Source organism: Nelusetta ayraudi, unplaced genomic scaffold (assembly GCF_046127955.1).
Source record: "Nelusetta ayraudi isolate G7.1 ecotype Tasmania unplaced genomic scaffold, CSIRO-AGI_Nayr_v1 ptg000027l, whole genome shotgun sequence".
Lineage (NCBI taxonomy): Eukaryota > Metazoa > Chordata > Actinopteri > Tetraodontiformes > Monacanthidae > Nelusetta > Nelusetta ayraudi.
The window spans coordinates 2,045,348-2,065,796 of record NW_027466077.1 but is presented as its reverse complement, the minus strand read 5'-3'; the positions used below and the strand labels follow the sequence as shown (position 1 = coordinate 2,065,796).

At 44.9% G+C, this 20,449-nt stretch overlaps 5 protein-coding genes across 7 annotated transcripts; 1 reads left to right on the top strand and 4 right to left on the bottom strand.

The window, feature by feature from the left end:
* Window positions 1-209: 209 nt before the first annotated feature.
* On the bottom strand, window positions 210-5,440 carry def6c (DEF6 guanine nucleotide exchange factor c). Of its 2 annotated transcripts, none has more exons than XM_076030074.1 (12): window positions 4,933-5,440; window positions 4,112-4,252; window positions 3,803-3,985; window positions 2,937-3,167; window positions 2,709-2,855; window positions 2,394-2,502; window positions 1,932-2,158; window positions 1,737-1,844; window positions 1,328-1,494; window positions 997-1,195; window positions 855-890; window positions 210-649 (listed from the first exon to the last, which is right to left on the bottom strand). In XM_076030074.1, the coding sequence occupies exons 1-12, from the start codon at window positions 5,026-5,028 to the stop codon at window positions 296-298; spliced, it is 1,998 nt and encodes a 665-aa protein (XP_075886189.1). In that variant the 5' UTR covers window positions 5,029-5,440; the 3' UTR covers window positions 210-295. The 2 variants fall into 2 exon arrangements, with proteins under 2 accessions (XP_075886189.1, XP_075886190.1); XM_076030075.1 differs by having other exon boundaries at window positions 800-890; window positions 4,933-5,438.
* Window positions 5,441-6,444: 1,004 nt separating this feature from the next.
* On the bottom strand, window positions 6,445-8,702 carry LOC142890675 (tetraspanin-7-like). Its single transcript, XM_076029882.1, has one exon. The coding sequence runs from the start codon at window positions 8,051-8,053 to the stop codon at window positions 6,950-6,952; it is 1,104 nt and encodes a 367-aa protein (XP_075885997.1). The 5' UTR covers window positions 8,054-8,702; the 3' UTR covers window positions 6,445-6,949.
* A 197-nt stretch (window positions 8,703-8,899) lies between these two features.
* Window positions 8,900-13,398, bottom strand: LOC142890801 (uncharacterized). The gene is made up of 9 exons (XM_076030071.1): window positions 13,143-13,398; window positions 12,444-12,646; window positions 12,233-12,334; window positions 12,047-12,142; window positions 11,854-11,964; window positions 11,657-11,774; window positions 10,822-11,566; window positions 10,559-10,617; window positions 8,900-10,478 (listed from the first exon to the last, which is right to left on the bottom strand). Exons 1-9 carry the CDS (start codon window positions 13,174-13,176, stop codon window positions 8,974-8,976), a joined length of 2,973 nt encoding a protein of 990 aa, XP_075886186.1. The 5' UTR covers window positions 13,177-13,398; the 3' UTR covers window positions 8,900-8,973.
* Window positions 13,399-13,526: 128 nt separating this feature from the next.
* On the top strand, window positions 13,527-17,383 carry washc3 (WASH complex subunit 3). The gene is made up of 7 exons (XM_076030073.1): window positions 13,527-13,743; window positions 14,224-14,322; window positions 14,417-14,482; window positions 14,579-14,719; window positions 15,567-15,674; window positions 15,792-15,856; window positions 16,018-17,383. Exons 1-7 carry the CDS (start codon window positions 13,693-13,695, stop codon window positions 16,115-16,117), a joined length of 630 nt encoding a protein of 209 aa, XP_075886188.1. The 5' UTR covers window positions 13,527-13,692; the 3' UTR covers window positions 16,118-17,383.
* dram1 (DNA-damage regulated autophagy modulator 1) lies at window positions 17,359-20,215 on the bottom strand. Of its 2 annotated transcripts, XR_012927124.1 has the most exons (8): window positions 19,913-20,215; window positions 19,523-19,590; window positions 19,001-19,143; window positions 18,715-18,892; window positions 18,549-18,607; window positions 18,255-18,347; window positions 18,041-18,177; window positions 17,359-18,001 (listed from the first exon to the last, which is right to left on the bottom strand). XR_012927124.1 is itself a non-coding variant. In XM_076030072.1 (7 exons), the coding sequence occupies exons 1-7, from the start codon at window positions 20,041-20,043 to the stop codon at window positions 18,139-18,141; spliced, it is 711 nt and encodes a 236-aa protein (XP_075886187.1). In that variant the 5' UTR covers window positions 20,044-20,215; the 3' UTR covers window positions 17,359-18,138. The 2 variants fall into 2 exon arrangements, 1 of the variants encoding a protein (XP_075886187.1); XM_076030072.1 differs by having other exon boundaries at window positions 17,359-18,177.
* Window positions 20,216-20,449: the final 234 nt, after the last annotated feature.

The window sequence follows — 20,449 nt, the reverse complement described above, 5'->3', positions numbered from 1 at the left end:
TTTTTTTTTTTTTTTTTTAGGACGCAGAGAGAGCTCTCAAACGAATGTCTTTACACATAAAAGCAGTAAAAAGAGCCGTCAGTATCAGTACATACTGTGAAATATTTCATTAAAAGTGAGTTTGCCATTTCTAATTTCTAAAAATATTCCATAGTTTTACTGGTTTTTGTTAGGTTTTATAGACTGAATGACTTATAAATGTCCTGAAATTATATATTCACACAAGTAAACTTTATTGTACAAAACTGTAAATCTCTGTTGACATCAGACAAATGTGTTCTTATTAGTACTCGTATCAGACTGCACTTGTCACCTTCAAATTTATATATACATATACAATTTTTCGGCTGTGTTGCACAGTATTTATCTTCCTCAGTTTTGCAGTCTTGTCATGAAGAAAAGAACTTTTAAACTTTAAAATTGGATTTCCAAATTCACATTTCTCCGTTTGGTTTTCCATCTGACTTATCGTCTGAGTTGTCAGACAGGTTTGCTTCTTCCAGCTCCACCTCAAGTCTTCCGTCATCCTCTGGTGTCTGACTATTGTGTTCGGCTTTCGACTTGAATTTAGTGATGAACTCGTTACTGGCCAACGCTCCTTCCTTCTTGGGACACAACCGCTTTGAGGACAGCTGCTGCTCCAAACGTTCTACAAAGAAATGTAAAAAAAAAAGTTTATTGTTACTCATTTTATGTGTTCTTTGGAAGAAGCTCGCATTTATCCGAGTTCTGTTTTAAAAATGTGTCGGTTTTTTTGTATAATTTGGAACAAACGAGCCAGTTTAGGAGCCTTCTGCACCTCCGGGAGTGATGGGTGTCATCAAACGGTTCAGCTGAACGTTCCAGTGACGTACATGTTTAGTAGCGTTCCTCAGCTTCTCTTGTACCTCCTGTGATAAGAAAATTGATGTTTTTTATTGATTTGTTTATTTATTTATTCATTAAAGAACTTCTCACACATACTGGGTCATTCCAAGCCCACTGCCTCCTCCTCACCTCAAGGTGCTGGTGGCTCCTCTGACGAGAAGCCTTCAGGTCCTGGAGCTCTCGAGAGGCCGAGTGGAGAGCAGAGGGCGCATCCTCATCCGTGCTGCAGTCAAGTGCCTCCTGCGTGAGGCTGAGCCTCTTCAGGGCCTTCTGCTGCTCCTGGAGGAGCTTGAAGAGCTTCTTCTGCTCCTCTTCGGCCTGCAACAACCTGGAGCAGCACACATGAGGGGAAACAACTGACTCAAAAGTAATTGTAATAATTACGATTACATAACGTTGCCAACATATCTCCCCAAAATAAAAAACAGGCAGAAGATTTTTAGGCTTTTCCCTTGCTCACCTCTCCACCTCCTGCCCTGCCCTCTCCTCCTCCAGCCGGGCCTGGATCTCCATGTTGAGCGCTGCCTCCAGTTTCTGCTGCGTCAGCTCCAGCTCCATGATCCTCTTTCTCTGTTTTTCGGCCTCCCTCGTCTTCTCCTGCATCTCTGCCTGCATGCTGTTCCTCAACTGAGAGAACACACACACACACACACACACACACACACACACACACACACACACACTGTCATTTCTTGGAAAGGCCTGACCTTCCTGAAAGACTCCTACTTGGAATTGCATCACTGTTTCTGAGCTGGTAAACATCGCTGAAATTTTATAATGCCAATGATTTTGTGCTCTTTTTCAACATGGAAGTCAATGGGATGCACTTTAACTCGCATGTGGTCATTATTTATAAAACTTTCTCTTACCGCCTCCGCTTCCTTCAGCTGCCTCTCCAGCTCCATCTGTACCTCCCTCTGTTTTCTCTTCTCTCTTTCTTCTGCCTCCCTTCGTCTGGTTTCTAATTCCCGTGCATGCTGCAAAAAACGTGAACAAAACAAGGCTCACCCAGAATGTTTTCCACTCATTCGCTCTCCTCCACCCCCCTTTTAGTTATCTCTCACCTTTATAATGCTCTCTATCTCCAAATCCTTGTCCTTCCCCCTCTCCAGCCTCTCCATATCTTGGATGTTGGAGTCGTCCGATTGGCTGCTGCGACTGCTGCAGCTACTGCGGGAGCTGCGGCTGTGTTCCCGCTGACTGTGTTCCCGCTGGACGCGTCTCTTCTGCTTTAGTTCGTGGTGAAAGGAGCACTTGCCCTCGCTCTGGAGACGGAGCGCTGTCTGAATAGCTTTGTAAAACATCCAATACACACGTTTAGACAAACTGAATGCGTGTGTGACATGTTTTTGTTTGATATTTATATTGTCAATATTTTGCAAATGCCAAAAAATTTCACAGATCTAAAGAATTTGCTGAATACATTCATATTTGACACAAAAAGCAAACCCAAGTATTTCAAGTACCAACATTTGTTATTCTGTAACACGCACCACCAAAGGTAAAAGTCATACACAGTGACAAACCTTGGATCCACTCCACCTTCTGTTTCTGATCAGATGCACTCATCTCAAAGGTTTTGTTGCTGGTTTTGACACAGAACATGCAGCGTTTTCCCTCTCTGTCTGAGATTGGCTGTAAAAGAACAGAAAAGAAAAGGAAGTCACACTCTTCAGGACGTTGTGGTACATCTCCAGAAAGACTTCATCCAGGGCCAGAGTGAAGGCTTCGGCGCTGGTGTCACAGTGCATTTCGCGCAAGTTATGTCAGCTACATTGGACGGACTAGAAAAAGAACATGATTCTTGGTGAAATATTTTATTCACATTGGCCATCGCCCACCTCCACGACACAGTTCTTATCCAGCTGGAGTTCTCCTCGCTGGTCTTTTAAAGACTCGCTCACGTAGTAAGCCATGGTGGAGGGCTTCAAAACGAACCAGCGCTCGGTCCAGTTCCGGCGCACGTGCCCCTTTTTCCACATGTATCCCTGAAAGCAAGGGGCCGAGGGGAGTCAGAGAACTGGGCAGGACACCACTCAACAAACGGGAGACGTGAAAGAATGTCTCACCCTCTTGAGGACGTTGTGGTACATCTCCAGAAAGACCTCATCCAGGGCCAGAGTGAAGGCCTCGGCGCTGGTGACCCTCAGCAGTCGGCCTGCGCCCATGTGCTCCAGGAAGCTCCACACAGACATGCCCTCTTCCCGCACCGTGGCGTCCTGCAGCATCAGGTCCTCCAGCAGCTTCCCGTCCCACTCCTGGCTCATCGCTGTGGAGATTTTCTTCAGGAGATACTCCACCTGCAAGAGCATTCCGCAAAAAACAAAAAGCAATAAAACTGTCTTGCATATGCTGATCAGTGTGTTTCCTGCTGCAATATCTTTGGAGGGGAAGCCACTGTGCTGATAGTACTGCAGCTGTTTATTTTTATCTCCGGTAACAGGAAACCCAAACCATTATGAAGCAGAGGCAGGAAGGAAGAAAACCGGAAGAAAACCATTAAGTGACTTACTTTCCACTCACTTTTTTCATCAAGTTAACGAGGTAATTTTTAAATCTTGGGAACCACACCTCTTTAATATGAACCAAAAATGCGTATTTTTGGTATTATTCGGTCATTTGAATACCAAGAAATATTCTTATTCCTCTGACTTAAATGCTGTTGCTTCAGTTCCCGATGTTATTTTCTTGCTCTTAACGCCAATGGAAGACCCTCACAGTCACTTACTCATACACATTATTTACTCTTTTTTTCTGTTTCCACAAGAAATGTGTTTATTTTTGTTGTTTCTCAAGGTATTGAAGCACTTCTCTCATATAATGCATGAATAATACGAGCTTTCTTTTGGGGATTAAAATAATTTTCTCCCTCATTTTCTTCTCTAAATCTCTATTATTGCACAGTGAAACATCTAAAACAGTCAGAAGCTATTACCTCCTCTGTTATCATCACAAGAGGGTAGCGATCCTCCGACAAGAGATTAAACAGACAGAAGAGCTTGAAACAGTCCCTCTCTTGCAGCAGGTTCCCTCTCAGTGTCTCCTTGAAGTTCTTCTTGCTGGTCATCATCCAGCACAGGTCGTCAAACTTCTCCTTGTCAAACATTCCTTCCTCAACCTGGAAATATCACAAATCATTCCTAGGCCATTTTCAACGTGATGGGGGAATACATTTGAATTCCCTGCAGATTCAAAGTAGTGCGCGCAAATAACAAGACTATGGGTTTTTATATTTCTATCGTACCTTATCCAAGATGTATTTGTTGAGGTACGGCATGTAGCCATGATTGGATACTGGCCCATCGTCATCGTCCTGGAAGTGCTCCTCCAGGGCCACGGGGTCATGTGGAATGTTCAGCACCGTGTACAGGTTGTGGGAAAGGACCTGAAAAAAATGACACGAAAATAATGTCACGTTTCAAGTCAGAGTGGGATTTAAAGACAGTGCAGTGCACGCATGCATGCATGCATGCATGCACACACACACACACACACACACGCACACACAGGCACACACAGGCACACACTTGCAAACACACTTCACCAGCATGTCAGAACAGCTTTCTGCTATTTCACTGGATTCTTGTCTCCTGTGAGGCCTAAGCTGGGTATGTAACAACTGGGTAGGGACAGAAACCCTGAGAAGAAAACACTCGATAGAAATCTGGACCTTTTTTCCGCTTTTTAGCTCGTTGTTTTTTTTAGTTGGAAACCCGTAGAGGCTGTGCCTGCCACCCTTTATGTGTCAAAGCAGGCTGGACTTTGAGCTTGGATCTGAAAAGCGGCCTTTCAGCTATTTAAACACGTATTTAAAGACTTTGTCTGCTGGCACAGCAGTTTTAAACCCCAGTTACAAATATTAACGCATTGACCCACTCAAGTGTATTCTCTCACAACTTGCTATGGGATAAAGGCAATCGCTCTGATTTGAATTTAACTATAGCAACTCGGGCTGCGCTTTTTTAAGTAAAAAAAAAAAAAAAAAAAGAAGAAGAAGAAAGAAAAAAGAAAAGGTTTCCGTGCTTTCACTTAACGCCGACGAGTCAAACTTCACCTCCAACTCACCTTCAGCTGAGACTTGGACACTTTGCCGCATTTCTCGACGTCCAGCGACGTGAATGCGTACCAGATGGACTTGAGTAGCTCGGATCTTAAGTCCATGTCGGAGAGCTGTGGTGCGCTCAGCCTCGACACAGCCTACATGACGCGGCGGAGCGCTGCGCAGTGGCGGCGGTTTTTTTTTTTACACAGAGGAGGGGGAGGTAAAAAAAAAACAACAACGCCGAAATAAAATGTGGGGTAGAGTGCAGAGGCTGCTGTAGAAATTGTGAAGGACCATGAAGAGGTGGTCAGAGTTAATGGTTTGCTTTTAGTGCCCAGGCGCGTCGGAGATTCTACGGGGGGGGGGGGGAACAAACAAAAACAAAACAAAACAAAAACAGTCCAGCGTGTTCCTATATAGTTCCCCCTTCAAGCGGACCGGTGTTTTAATTCCCAAGGTCTAATGGTCCAGATATTTGCAGGGTGGATTTGTGTTCCTGGCGTCTCCGTGCGATGCCAAAAGCCCAAAGAAGATGGTTTCGTGCGCGCACATTCAGAAGGCAGGACACACCCACTGTTGCACAGAGCCTCGAGCTACAGTTTTCACACGGCTTTAACATCTACGGAAAGCAAACCACATCGCCAAAGTAGGCCTATTCTGGTAATTAACGCCACAGTGTGGTCTACTGGGATTGAAAATTTACAACCAGATGAAAATCAAACCATCAGAAGTTTTCTAGACCGAAGAAACACTCGATATAAAGAATGAGGATGGTGTTTTGACATCATTAAAGCTATTTTCCTTAATATTTGCAAGAGAATTAAGCACTTTTCGGCCCAGCTTCATAAATGTAAGGAGTGTTTTGAGGCTCTGATGGCAAATGTAAATTGTACCACTCTGCAGCCATCTCTGTTCCTTAAGAGTCATAAAGTATGGGTCAAATAGCTCCGCCCAAAATACCACAGAAACAGGTATAGTTTCTAAAATGTTCCTTGCGGTTGCCCTTGACTTAAGGTGTTGCGAAAACATCTCTCCATGTGTGTGAGCTTACACAGCTGCGGCAACCTCAGACAAAAACAGGTTAGATGAGGACAGTGGAATCAGACATAAAGCATCGGCAGCCCTTATTGGAGCATAATGTAGGCTAATCAATAAAATAATAAGGTCATGCGTTTGGTTGTCATTGTTTGGAGGCCATAGCCCAAAGCATCTCTATTGTTAAACATTGATTCTTTGCAGGTGTATGAGGATCCTATTCCCAGAATCCTAATTATATAGGCACATGTATATTATCATTTGAGCAACATGTATTTTGTCTGCACAGTACTGGGTTGTTGTGTTGTATCCGTTGTGTTGCGCCGCCCTCTGAGCCCGCGTTATTTTATGGGACTAAATTGTTTCTTTTAGTAATTGATAGCGAAAGGCTGGAAAATAAAATCTGAAAATGTGCATAATATACCAAACTAGATTAGAAAAAGTCCAGAGCAAATATTTAGACAAATTCACAGATTATAGGATGTTTATTATATTAAAGACGTGCTTCAATTACACTTATTTTGGTTCTGTACATTGATGATTACTTCAGAGTTCATTACAAAAGGTCTTTGTGTATCTTTAATACATGTTAATACAGGTCACAGTCTTTTGACATTTGTATTCACTGCATGATCAATGCTATGTTCCATCGGTGGTTATTGTTCACAGTATTTGGCATGCTACTTTACACTGTCAGACAATTACACAATAACAAATAGAGGATGGATATCACACATCTAACTAAGCATTTAAGATTTAAAATTCGCTTTAAAATGCAGAGCCTCCCCTTCTACAGACTTCGGTGAGACACATTGTTTACTTAAGGATACATGCAACGCATGCTTTTAGCCGTGAAACTAGATCTAAACTGAATTTAGTCACACAAACACCCATTTTCCCTTTGCAACGGAGGCATAAGTGGAAGGGTTGAGTTCATTTCCAGTCCTCATTATCTACAAATTGCTTAAGCCTTTGTTTAGGCAGCTTCATTTCTAAAGTTGGCCATTAATGTGCCACCACACGTCGATGTTGCCTGGGTTCCAGCTTCTTGGCCAACAGACAAGCCAGGGCAATGCCCCCAATCTGGGTGAAGGCCAGTCCCAGCACAGTGGCTGCAATGTGGAAGACGTTGTCGTTGACCAAACTGAAGACTTTGCGGAAGCAGCCGTGTGCATGGATTCCGGCTGCCTGGACTCCTCCGCCGTCGTCCAGCAGAAGCGGCCGGTTCTTGCAGCCCTTGCGCCTCGTGCAGCAGCTGTCCGGCAGAGCCACAGAGCTGCTGTTATCCAACGGCTGCGATGTCACGTACTGCAGGGCCCAGTCCGAACTAAGCCAGTCCCGCCATCCCTCGGCCCCGCAACATTGCAGGGCCCTCTGGAGGCTGTCCAGGGCATCGGCGCGGCCTTCGTCCTCTGTGTAGCCGGCCACCGCTCGCTGTAGGCCACTGCGAAATCCCCCTGCGATGTCCTCGCGATAGAAGAGTCCTGAGAGACCAGCGGCCAAGGCGGCCACCAGCGCAGCCAGTTGAAAGAACCCGTACGCCCGGAGCACGCCGGGCAGCTTCGCAGCCACCCCAAGGCAACCCAGGAAGCCCCAGGCGGTGATGACGGCACCTGTGGCGAGGAGGATGAGTGGGGCGTTGGGGTAGCGTTTGGTCGACAGCAGCATGAAGTCGGCCAGCGAAATCTGCGCCCACACGCCCAGGGTGAAGATGGCCAAGCCTGCCGCCCAGAAGAGGCAGCTGAAGGCTACCAGGGCCACGCGCAGGAGGTGCATGACCCCAACAGCGCGGCAGCAGGGCGGGGTCGCGCCCGCAGGTGGAGGTGCAGGGGGCGCCAGCGAGGCGTTTGAGGAGGTCGCCAGGGACAATCGCTGCTGCTGCTGCTCGTGGTGACGGAGCGCGTCCTCCTGCTCCCGGTAGGGCGACAGGAAGTAGCTGGGGAGGGCAGAGGGTCGGCGAAGATGAAGAGGAGGTGTCAGAGTGAGCCGCTCCAGAGCCCGTGGGGAGGAGTAGCGCCTCAGTGCTAACCTCTCGTGTTCCCACTCCAGCGCTTGCCTGCTCGGACTGGGTCTAGCCGACTGCGAGCCCTTCTCAAGTGGGAAGCTCATGATTCCCGCAACGGTTTTTATCTTCTTCACGCCTTCCTGCTCTCTCCCACCTCCCTCGATCAGCACCTTTCCACGTTCGCCCCAGCAACACACAACCCCTTCCAATTTTCTTTATGACAGCTTGTTATTCCGCTGGCCGGCGCCAACAGGACAGTAAATTACACTGATGGGTGTCGCTTAGCCGCCGTTATCTTCGTCCGCAGCCACCGTCTTTTTAGCTGCATTTGTTTATTCTAAGGGCTCCTTTCCACTTGCGTGACCACCAGCTTCTCCGTTTATCTGCTACTACGCCGGCGCCCCCCCTACTCCAGCACAGGCTGAATGCGCTCGAAGGAGGTGGGGCTTAATGTCGGCCCATGCACATGCTCTCTTGGCATTGGGGAGATGTCCCTTTAAGTTTTATTGACGTTTGTATTTAGTAGTACTTTATAATGACGGACTTTCAACAGCTTTCTACTCTTATGGACCTCAGAGGTATGCAAGGAGGACATTATCTTTAATGGCTGGAGGGACTGTGGGGAAAACGAGGCTTTCTTTATGGTGTTTGGAATGAATGTTTCCTTTACGACCATCGGCTCATCGAGTTTTATGTGCAACCTGGACAGAAAGCCATCATGTGATGCATGCAGGATGACATTTCATGGACTACCATTGCTTCCAGGAAGTACAACCGCTGAGAAGTGGAGTGTGTGGAAGCCACTCTGTTTTTTCATGGCTGTGGGTACCTTTGTCACGTTGTGAAGCTATAAGGAACAATGTGTAGGCGTTAAATTAGTCTTGGTGTCACACCCAACAATATTAATCTTCCAAAAACACAATAAATATAAAAACAGATTCAAGCATTCAGGCGGAAAATTCTTTATTACAATTTTTAACAAATAATATCAAGACTTCCCATTTCATTTGTTGACGTGTCAGTTCTATATTGAGTCCACAGGTGGTGCTGCTTCTTCTCCCTCTTCCCTGTGAGTCTCCATGTGTTTCTTCAGTTTGGTTTGGGATGCGAATCTCATCATGCAGCGTTCGCACTGCAGCTTCGGCCGCTTCAACCCCGAGTGGCTGCGCTTGTGTCGCGCCAGCTCCGACGAGCTCTTGAACCTGAGCTCGCAGGCGTCGCAGGGGTACGGCCTCTCGCCCGTGTGAGTCCGCCGGTGCAGCTGGGCCTCGCTGAGGGTGAGGAACGACTTCTCGCAGTGTCCGCAGGGGAAGGGCCGCTCTCCCGTGTGTATGAGGTTATGCCTGGTCAGGGCGTACGGCTTGGTGAAGCCCTTCCCGCAGTAGCTGCAGGGGTACGGACGCGCCCCCTTGTGGGAGACGATGTGCTCCTGGAGGGTCTTCTTGGTCTTGAAGCGTTTGTTGCACTGCGTGCAGGAGAAGGGCTTCTCGTCTGTGTGCGAGCGGTGATGCTTTGAGAGCTCCCCCTGGGACAGGAAGCTCTTCCCGCACTGGGAGCAGAGGAATGGCTTCTCCCCCGTGTGCATCCTCTCGTGCCTGGCCAGCACGGACGCCAGCGTGAACCTCTTGGGGCACTGGGAGCACTGGAAGGGCCGCTCCCCCGTGTGGAGGTGCTGGTGCTTCAGGAGCATGAAGCGCAGCGAGAAGCGCTTGCTGCACTGGTCGCACTTGTACGGCCTTTCCCCGGTGTGCGTGGACAGGTGCCGCTTGACGTCGTACCTGCGCGTGAAGGTCTTGTCGCAGTGCGCGCACTTGAATTGCCGCTTGGTCTGGTGCGCCTGCCGGTGCTGCGAGCGCGCCAGTAGCGAGTCGAAGGCCTCGCCGCACTGATTGCAGATGTAGCGCTTGCTGGAGACGTGGGACTTCCTGTGGTCGATGAGGTCGGCGGGAGCGGGGAACCTCTGGCCGCAGATGGAGCAGATGTGGGGCAGCTGGCTCTCCTGTGAGTGAGCCGTCTTGTGGTGGGCGGTCAGTGCCCGCAGGTGGGCGAAGGAGCTCCTGCACAGCTGGCAGGTGAAGGAGACGGCCTCGTCGCGGTGCTTACTCTGGTGCTTGGCCAGGTCCCAGGAGTACTGGAAGGTCCGCTTGCAGTGCGAGCAGTGGAACGGCCTCTCGCCCGTGTGGGTGAGCTGGTGTCTTTTGACGTCTGATGTGCGGGTGAAGGTCTTGCCACACGTTTCACATGTGTGGGCCTTCTGTCGGCCCTGAGGCCGAGGCGAGGCGGCGTCCTGCTGGCCATCAGGCTGTTCTGCGCCGCTCGGCCCCGTGCTGCCTTGGGAGAAAAGTTTAATGGACGTGAAGATTTCGTCCGTGCTGGATGGCGACAGCGTCAGTTTGGCTCCCGAGAGGGTCCTGTACACATCCGTGCTCACAGTCCGCATGTGGAAGTGAGGGGGGCTGTTTTTATCTGAGGTGTGGAAGGGACACTGTGAGCAGGTGAAGATGATCGACGTCATCTTGTCTGAATCACCTGCAATGAAAACAGTGGTGAATGTGTGGACTTGATGCCAAAAGTCTGAAGATGTTTCGTCGCTCGTGTCAGATTGTTACCTTTGTCAACTTCTTTGATGGCTACGAGTGAGTGAGGCAGACGGGCATCAGTGCTGCTCCTGCAGGAAGACAAGTGTTTGAATTTCAATCTTTCATTGCTCAGAATTTACGCAGCAGGACGATAAACCGATCTGTTGTCACTATAAACTCAGATTGTAAATTAACTATATATTCTCAGATCGTACTCAAGAAGAAAACACTTATTTTTCAAAAAATATCTAAGTTGAGAAGTCCTAGACATTTTTCCACATTTGTTTTCGTACATTACTGGTAGTTCACCGGACGACTCGCTGACTTTGCCTGGCTTCTGCAGACTGAGTGAGGCACTGGACTGCGTTGGTGATGGTGGCTGCGAGCTGTCTGAACACAGTGTTTGTTGTGTCTCAAAAACAGGATCTCCATGAGTGTAAACTGCCATCTCCTCATGTACAGACAAAGAGTCGAGGTTGTCCTTTAATCTGGCACAAGAGTTCATCTCCACGTCTTCAGGTTGAGGGTCCACTATCTCTTCTTCAGTCATGTTCTCTGTCTGGTCACTTACTCCATGTATGTCATGTGTCTGTTCTTCGCCTGGTGCACTTCCTGACCCGAGCTCCTCTTTACTCTTTTCCCTCAGTCCCTCCTGACTAATATTCTCCTTCGTTAATGCAAAAGCTTTTGTCAGAGTGTCCAGAGCTTTGGCAACGTCCACAGGTTCACAGGTTTCCTCTGGCCTCAAGCCGCTGGCCGCTGCACCTGCGACACTGACAGTTACAATCTCCTCCTCGTAGAAGTCCGTTTGGATTTGCATTTCGGCACACTCCCTCAATTCCTGGTCTGCCTCAGATGCATCAGTTTCAGTATAGATGGCCACAACACTGTACTGGTCTGTGTTAACAAAAGTGATGGGATTTACAACATTGGCATAGTTGTGGATGGACTCTAGTCCGATGGAGTTGTTTGCCTTTTGCGAGGGAGGAATAGACAATGCAGACATGATGCAGTTGCCAATGGTGGAGGAGGGGCCATCTGTAAAAGCAGACGCGGAAAGGTTTGCTGAAGGAATGTAAAATTTAGAATATGACCCCCCCCCCCCGATTATGATTAATTGCTACTTACACGGTATTTTCATTAGGCCTGAACTTCTGTAGAGCTGGAAGATTGAGCTCAGCTCCTCAGGTGATGGTTGAACACAATCATCCAAAGCAGAGGGAATTGAGCCGACCCAGGCTGCGGTCTGAAAATGAAGTAAATGGAGTAAAAGTCATGATGTGAAATTTTTAAGTAAAACTATCTGATTGAACTAAAATGAATACCTGTTTTAAGTCAGGTACTGGCAGCATCTTTTCCAGTTTTGAGAGCAGCTCCCACAGTAACACGTGCAAGGCGGTGTCATACTGTGGCCCATATTCCACTGGGAACACTTCCTGTTGGAGGTTAATAAAAATCTATTTCTTAAAGCTCAATTTGGGATTCTGAAATCGTAAGATTATGAGAGCTATTTCTAACCTGGAAGAAATATTCTCTCTCCAGTGGATCCTTCAGAAGACTCTGCACAAGGGCAATGAAAGTGGACTCTGTCGTTTTCAGCTCTGCATCTCGAAACTGCCACAGAAAAAAGAAAGTCGTTCAAGGTTTATTTAAAAAAAAAAAAAAAAAAAAAAAAGTTTTCCTGTCTGCCCCTGATGCACTTACATCTGCGCTGGCAGTACTTAGTGGTAGTTTTTCCAAGTAGCTCTGGATCACTTGAGAATTCTGAGAACCCCGACCTGAGCCTTTGCATAGCTCCAGAATCAACTGAAAATAAAAAAAAATAGAAAAATAAAAACAATAGAAAAGTTCAGCTGCAAGATAACTGGGATGAATATTTTTGGACATGACGACTCGTTACCCAACCTCAACTCACCCTTGCCCGAAGCCCCAGAATAAGTTGGGCTCTCTGTGTCTGGTTAATAAGTCCAGGGACTGCCTCTGTCACCATGAGGACAAACTCCTGGAGCTTTTCATAGTTCATCACATCTTTTTGTTTGACCAGCTGCCACATAGCAGCAGACAGAAACTGCAACGGAGTGACAAGGAGGCGAAGAGCCGAGACAGGCAGATTTGGGTCTGAAAAAGCAAACAAGTGCAATGTGTTACGGGCACGAAATAAAAATGGTAATATTCGTTAACTCGACATTATGGATATTATTTGGTAACCATGAAGTGCAAGAAGAAGCAATACACTATCAGCAAAATACATGTGTGACGTTATATCACATAATCAATTCAGTTTACTTCACTTCATTCGCCCCGTAGGTTACTACAGTAACTTTATCTAAACCTCGTCACTGCGGTTCCTTGAGGTCCTGTCAAACCCTTGAAGTAGTGTAATTACTGGACAAACACAGTGAATATATGGTCTTGAGGTGAAAATCAAGATATATTAATTGGAGCCTTCTTAAGTCATAATATACAACAATAATGTAATTTTAAGGTAAAAACTCGCACTGTTTCATTCAGGTTAGGGCAACTTCGTGAAATAGACCAGTCCCGCTAGTCGTCCATCTGAGGTAAACACAGGCGATTTTCGAACACAGACGACTTAGATTATTAATCAACATACCATTTATTTTTTCTTTAGATCCCAAAACATCCATCAGCTCACTGTTTATCCTGGTGCTACACGCGATTAAATATGACACACAGTTATTTAATTTTTCTGGCTAGCATGCGATCTTAGCACGCAAGCACCCGTTTCCTGAACTCGCCTTCAATAGTTTCCTGTTTTCAAAATAAAAGTATTGCAATTTTACGTCGGTTTCTATAAATCAACCCAATTTGTCGCAGTATTTCAAAATGGTATATCTAGTTACACATTTAAAAAAAAAAAAGTTTGTTTTTTTTTTTCATACAAATTGCAGTCATTCACAACCCTCGCCATTTAACGTTAAAACGGACGCTGCAAAACAAAAGCACGAGATTCCGATTGGCTGACTATAGCGGAAATACCACCCTGACGTCACGGTGCGATCACGCAGTCTGGAGTCACATGAAGAATTTCACAGCGAATACATTCAAACAGGTCCTATATTTTACATTAAAAAAACATAAGTAGTCGAACCTAAACAACACAGCTATTCGAAGATTTTTTTTTTTCTTGTTTTGTTTCGAGCATGGACGAAGACGGCCTGCCGATCGTGGGATCAGGGGTTGATCTTACAAAGGTTAGTGTCGAGCTAACAGAAGCTAACCGACGAACAGCTCTACAAAATGAGGAATTAAGACTCTTAACAGTGCTTCAGCAAAGGTGTCATCCTGTGTAGCTCACCGCTAACAAAATCAGGAGTTGCCTAAAAGGCGCTAAAACTTTGAAATTGTCTGCTGGACGAACTTTTTGAGGGTTACCGTTCACCGAACAGTATCAAATGACAGTAATTGACGTTTGAACCAGTTTCACATCAACATATGCTAGATTTCCCACCGTGCTTTCTATAATTACACAACGTCCGGTTGTGTCATGTCGTCATGTGTTGCACCAAAGTCACCTGTTGGTTATTGGCCAGTTGTCTGATGTGCACAGTTCGACCAGAAATAGACTTAGCATAATTTTCAGTGACTTGTGATGAATACTGTGGTGTCCTTGTCTGCAGCTCCGTAATTGCTGTTTCTTTCTTCTTCTGTTTTTTTCCTTCCTTCCTCTAAAGGTGCCTGCTATCCAGCAGAGAAGAATCGTCGCCTATCTCAATCAGTTTGTCGTCCACACAGTTCGGTTCCTAAATCGTTTTTCGATAGTTTGTGAAGAGGTTTGTGCACTTCTGCAAAATCCCATGCTATACAAATTTTCTGATCTTTAACCCTGAATCATCCAGTTCATTTTGTTTGTTATTTATTTTACAGAAACTTGCAAATATATCTCTACGCATTCAGCAGATTGAAACAACACTGTGTATATTGGAAGCCAAGGTGCGTTCTTCTTTGCCTTTATCAGGGTATAATACACCCATGAATGTCATGTTTATGCACTAAGCATGATTTTAATTTTGTAATACTTTTATATAGTTATCCTCTATCCCTGGACTGGAGGATGTTACAGTAGACGGACTTGGTCCGCGGCCGTCTGCACAGGCAAACGGACCTTCTGTGGCCAATCAGAGCCAGACAGACGGCCCGCCTGCAGAGCCAACTCAAGTAGTCAACGCTGTAAGTATTACTCGGCCACACTGCACCGTACATTTGTATTTAATGGAAGTAATTTGTGAAGAGGTGCATGGAAGTCATCTTGGAAGGTGGTTGGGCCAACCTTCTGTCTGTAGACACTACCAGTCAAAAGTTTGGACACACCCTATGAATTTAATGTCTTTTCTTTCATTCTCATGACTGTTGACGTTGCAGTTTTTTCTTTACTGAAGGCATCAAAATTACGTGTAGGAAACAATAAAAGTGTAAAATAACTCAAAGAAGTTTTATATTTAAATTCTTCAAAGTAGTCACCTTTCATAAAAAGCATATTTGGAGTTATTTAACATGTTTTTCTTTGCTGCATAATGACATATATCTTGCTCATATATTTGATGTCTTCAGTATCTATCTGAAATCTAAAAATGCATGAGAAGATGTGTCCAAAGTCTTGATTGGTAGTGTATATATGGGCCAATAAGATTTAGAACATTTTCATTCTCATGCGTTTGCTTGCTCTGGTGGTTTTACTTGGTGTGTTAACTACTTGTTGCTTCTTCTTCTGTGTTTTTTTTCAAGTGCTGCTTGCAGCAGTGGTGTTTTTTGTTCCGTCTCGAGTAAAGTGACACTGATTGTTCCCACAATGCTGAGGCTGTCTTTTAAATGCTTTGGAGGTGTAGTACAGTTTTTGCATCAGTAGTTCGGATTTCTCTCTTTTTATCCTTAAAAAAGGCTTTAACAGCCGTCATCATGTAACTGCCAAGGGACCAGTTTCTCAAATAATACATTCTAATACAAGACTCAAACAGCTGATATTCGTATTGCTCACTAAACTGTCAAACTTGTAGCTTCATACTTTGTCTTGTTGCAGCCTGCTCCGTCCACAGCAGAGCCGCCAAAACCAGAAGTCCCTGCAGAGAATGTTATGTCTGTGGCCAAAGATCCCCGCTATGCCCGATACTTGAAAATGGTCCAAGTGGTGAGTCACAGCTCTGATCTTATCAAGGATTTCTTCCCCTATTTTTTTTGTTTTTGTTTTTGTTTTTGTTTTAACTAAGATACTGTTGACCATATCAATGCATGTTCTTTGTCTCAGGGTGTTCCTGTTATGGCTATAAGGAATAAAATGGTCATGGAGGGTTTGGACCCCAACTTGCTCGAGTGAGGATGAGTGTCTCCCCCCCCCCCCCCCCACAATATCTGGATTTGTTTGTCCTCGTTGCTGTTTGTAAAAAAAATTATCATATTTTTGTGTATTAACATTGTAATGTTTTTCGTTACATTATTAACATTATTAATGTTTCTCTCACGTCTACGTGCAGCACACCGGATGCCGCAGTGCCTGACGGGGGAACGAAGAGTGCGAAAGATCAAGATGTTCCCACTAACAGCTCAGACAGCGAGTCCTCTTTCAGTGATTGACATCCATCACCTCTGTCTCACCACAAGGCTTCCTGTAAAGGAAACCCATTGTTATTCAGAGCTTGTGTAGCGGGTACTGAGAGAGACGTAGGCAGCAGTCCCTCACCGAAGAGATGCAAATACATGTGCCTGAAGCAGGAGAACCCAATCGGAGTGATTGTAACTTCAGTGTCATTAAGCTGAAAGCTGATTTTTTTTGTTTTTTACAGTTGGTTGGTGACCTTTGCAGTTTTGATAAACATTGGCCTTTCCTAAAGATAAAAGAGGAAATTTCTGTGTTGATTGTCAGCGTTTGTCAAACCAAAGGCAGTAGCAAAAGTGTTTTATACAGAAATGAGATGTGTGCAGTTCTTTTTTTCTTCATACAACCATACGATCCAGTTTCACATTAAATTTCTCATTTCTTTTCAAAATCCACAAATATTGACTTTGTATCCAAAACACTAACGTGGTATTATAACTGTCGTATTATTCTGAGTAAAAAAATGCTCTTCTTGTTCTGTCCGTGGCAGAATTGGGCTACCATTTTCTCTTGAAGAGACCCGTCAAAGTTCTTCTGTCATTTGTGACCAGTTAAAATAAAAACTACACACAGTTGTGGTGAAAAAATTTCGTAATGAGATGGGAAGTAACTTGTGACTAATCATTCACCTCATCATGTGATTCATCTTCCTAAAAATCAGCTTTCAGTTTGTATTTTTTTTGTATCCATTTCCAGTTCCAGATTTGTTTTCTTGCTAAAAAAAAATATGCTTCATAGATTAAGTATTTTTGATCGCCATCAAACTGTGATTTTGATGAGATGTTAAATAAGCAGCATTAATTACCATACTTACTACAGTCTTATGTCAGTAACCACTACAGACATGTATAGTACAGATACATATATAGCTATGAAGCATGGCTACAGGTAGCCTTGTTTCAGGAATTACTTATAACGTTTTTAAATTTCAATGTATTTAGGTCTAGTTTTACTTTAGATTTAATGCTCTAACCATGTGTTGCACATTTCCCTCTGCCGGAACAAGGACAATGTACGAAAAGATGAAAAGATGTTAATCATAATTTGCAAATGTGCTTTTTTGTTTTATCTTAATCGGAGGCCTCATAAGTAAAATGGCAAAGCGTGGATAATATGCTAGCACAAGTGAAATCTTTTGCACTCATGGGATCATTTTAAATGATGGCGATTATGACTGTGAATAAAAAAACTAATTGGTGAAAGTCTGGAAAACACTGGATGTGTAATAAACAGATGACTCTTTATTTTATACCAGCATTATTTGTACACAGAACATATCTGCAAAAAGGAAGCAAATGTAATTCAATACAGTAGTAAAAAAAATCTCCTAGTTTATCTGCGCTCACTTCTTCATTGCAGCGGTGACAAGTGTTATGGCAATTGTCACCAGTGTGGAAGATGGCACACATTTTTTTAAATATCAGTCAAATGTCAGCAATTCACAAAAATAAACAGTACTTGTATCAGATTCCCTGCAATCAATGTACACCAACATTTGGGATACCTGTTTTTCTTTAAAGCTGTCTTATGCACACATTGTTTTGAGTGTTTTTTTTTTTTTTTGTTAATAACCGCACACGCTCTCATGATGAACTTCTCTTACTGGCAGTCACAGGACGTGTCGCACTGGTGTGGCAACATTCAAGTGCAAAGTGCAAAGGGACATCTGACAGTCAGACACCAAAACCATAAATTTGGAAAAATCCCAATTTATATGGCACAAGTCACTGTTGGCATTTCCCTCACAGCAGCAGTTCTAAAAAACAACAACAACAATGTAAAAAGGCATCTGCTGTGCAAACAAAAAACTGATATAAAACATTTCTAAGAAAAAACTTTCAGTATAAAAATGCAAATGCAGGCTAAAAAAAAAAATAAATGTTTGTGGAATCCAAAAACACTAACAAAAATAAATATTTGTTAGTGGAATGCACATTTTCAACCTGTTGAAATACTGCAGTTAAGAGAAAATCTGTGGTCACTTGATAGAGGATCCCGTCTACTCCGCATCCACTGTCAGCACTCGTATGGTGAACAGCTGTGGGGAAAAGACGTGCAGAGCGGTCAGAGACACTTTGTGGAGGGAAGCGAGGCTTTTGACGGTCAGACACCCACTTTGAACTCGTCTATGTATGTGAAGAAGAAGAAGATGAAGCTGAAGGCCGTGATCCACTCGCATATGGCGCTGATCAGGTGGAAGATGTAGTTCTGAAAAAGAGGGCGGAGTTAAAACCACTGCACAGCTGCACGAGCGTCCCAGTGTAACTATGCCATTCTGCCTTTGTGACAGGCGAGCTGATGATAACCAATCAGTCCATCACAATTAAACTGGAGTCGCCTGCATATCAAAGCCGTTTGAAACCCATGTGCGGTTTCGGCTGTGATGGTGATGTGTGGCGACAGACCCACCTTTTCTTCATGGTCGTGGTGCAACGAAGGCTGTCCCACAAAGAAGAAAAAGATGAAGGCTGAGTTATCAATTAAGGAGGGTAAAAAGAAAAAGATGACATTCAAGCAACTACAGAAAGACGATTATTTTTTCCTCTCTGGTGTCGGGGGTAAAATAAAAGGATACTCAGTAGAAACGCCAACCCGGCTATTATTGTGATGCTCACGCGCACTCTGCACAGAGTGACGGATGATCCATGTGGAGAGGTACGGTACGATATAATACACTGGAGGATCATATAAACAACACCAGACACAAAGAACAGCAGGGCTCCAGCTCGATGAGCATTTGCCACTGTTGTTTCCTGAAATAGACAAAAATAATAATAATAATAAGTGAAAAGAAAAGCAAACGCATTTGAAGTATTTTCCAAAGATGGGGTATTCTTATGCCAGCAGGTGCTAACACTCACCTGGAAGGTTGCAACGACACACATTCCGAAACAGGAGAGTATCCCGATAACTAAAGCAGCTTCGTTGAGTCGAGGGCTCACCGACCGCATCAGCTCGGCCAGCCTCTGCACAAACTTGTACCTGGTGTAAATGGTCGCAGACGCTGCAAAACAGTCACCACTTGATCACGACACGGAGACACGAACAAGCGTCCACACTCACACTCACACCTGTGGGCAAACCTGCAATCTACCTGCTGTGAGGCGACAGTGACTATCACTGCTGCCTATAAGACTGATCAAAATGTAAAAAATTACATTGCATTATAAAACGATAAAAAAATAGCTCTTGTAACTGCAGTCACCGAGCATTTTTTTTTTTTTACTCCATTGATAAAAACCAGAGATTCTTCATTCACTTTTTTAAAAAAGGGAAATGGGCCGACTTTCTAGAAAGAGCTTGGTTCTTTTTATGGGAAAAGCCAAGATTACCTAACAGAGTCATACACACACTCTCACATGACAGGGATGGTGTCACTGTACCTGCGAATGAAGTGATAAATGTCATCAGGCCAAACACGCAGCTCTCAGGTGGGGTCGCACCTGTGTCACTTAAAAAACAAAAAACAAAACAAAACAAAACAAAGCAAGCGATTTAACTTCTTGTTTAATTAAGGTCTGCATACAGACTTTCTTTTTTTTCTTTCTTTTTTCAAAGCTGGGCTGTGATACAATCACAGTCAACAACAGATGAGCAGATGGGGACGCGCAGCTGGAGTTCCCGATTGAATCGTGGAAAACGAAACTGAAGTTCAAGCCCAGGTCGCGCCGAGTAAGACGTTGCGCGTTTAAACCGCACATGCGTTTTAAATTTAAAGTCTCATTCACAGGTTCGCACCTCACCCTTGTGGCATCGACGAGAGAGAATCTTACCTGATGTACGGAAATACTATGTCCACATCACCCCGGAAAATCGCGATCAGGTAGGACACGATGAAAGTGCAGGAGGACCACACGACCAGGAAGGCAGGCAGGGCGCACAGACCCTGCCTGAACCACCACATCGCGGATGATGATGATGATGATGATGATGGTGGTGATGATGGTATGGAGAGTCGGTGGAGAAGCGCCGCGCCACCTCACATCTGCACGTCCGCATGTGATCGCTGTTAAGAAGTCAGGGGGTCATAGTCGACCTGCAGGAGTCACATGGTGTGAAGTGAACGACCGAATAGGCTACAAGTATCCTCTTCCCCAAAACGAGTGCCGCGGAGGGCGGGCCTGCCAAGAAACATTCATCAACATTCATTCAAGTTCTCCAAATCTCTCGATCTTCTCTTCCCTTCTCCACGAATGAAAAGGCTTGTGGTTCATCTGTTCGAATTCCTTTGCCGTGAGTGAGAGAGATTATTACGGCGCAGTGAAATGTGAGCAGCAACTGGCTTTGCGCGGCGGAAAACAATGTTTTCC

What these genes read in the sequence shown, in the direction of transcription:
- washc3 (XM_076030073.1), top strand. Translation starts at nt 13,693, where the DNA reads ATGGACGAAGACGGCCTGCCGATCGTGGGATCAGGGGTTGATCTTACA. An exon ending in TTTCGATAGTTTGTGAAGAG is followed by an intron (nt 14,323 to 14,416) that starts GTTTGTGCACTT and finishes TTTATTTTACAG; the next exon opens with AAACTTGCAAATATATCTCT. An exon ending in CAACTCAAGTAGTCAACGCT is followed by an intron (nt 14,720 to 15,566) that starts GTAAGTATTACT and finishes GTCTTGTTGCAG; the next exon opens with CCTGCTCCGTCCACAGCAGA.
- LOC142890801 (XM_076030071.1), bottom strand. Translation starts at nt 13,176, where the DNA reads ATGGATGTTTTGGGATCTAAAGAAAAAATAAATG. An exon ending in TTCTGGGGCTTCGGGCAAGG is followed by an intron (nt 12,335 to 12,443) that starts GTGAGTTGAGGT and finishes TTTTATTTTCAG; the next exon opens with TTGATTCTGGAGCTATGCAA. An exon ending in AGAGAGAATATTTCTTCCAG is followed by an intron (nt 11,965 to 12,046) that starts GTTAGAAATAGC and finishes AACCTCCAACAG; the next exon opens with GAAGTGTTCCCAGTGGAATA.
- def6c (XM_076030074.1), bottom strand. Translation starts at nt 5,028, where the DNA reads ATGGACTTAAGATCCGAGCTACTCAAGTCCATCTGGTACGCATTCACG. An exon ending in AGATAGAGAGCATTATAAAG is followed by an intron (nt 1,845 to 1,931) that starts GTGAGAGATAAC and finishes CGTTTTTTGCAG; the next exon opens with CATGCACGGGAATTAGAAAC. An exon ending in GCAGGGCAGGAGGTGGAGAG is followed by an intron (nt 1,196 to 1,327) that starts GTGAGCAAGGGA and finishes GTGCTGCTCCAG; the next exon opens with GTTGTTGCAGGCCGAAGAGG.
- dram1 (XM_076030072.1), bottom strand. Translation starts at nt 20,043, where the DNA reads ATGTGGTGGTTCAGGCAGGGTCTGTGCGCCCTGCCTGCCTTCCTGGTC. An exon ending in ATAGTATTTCCGTACATCAG is followed by an intron (nt 19,591 to 19,912) that starts GTAAGATTCTCT and finishes TTGTTTTTTAAG; the next exon opens with TGACACAGGTGCGACCCCAC. An exon ending in ATTTATCACTTCATTCGCAG is followed by an intron (nt 19,144 to 19,522) that starts GTACAGTGACAC and finishes ACTGTTTTGCAG; the next exon opens with CGTCTGCGACCATTTACACC.
- LOC142890675 (XM_076029882.1), bottom strand. Translation starts at nt 8,053, where the DNA reads ATGAGCTTCCCACTTGAGAAGGGCTCGCAGTCGGCTAGACCCAGTCCG.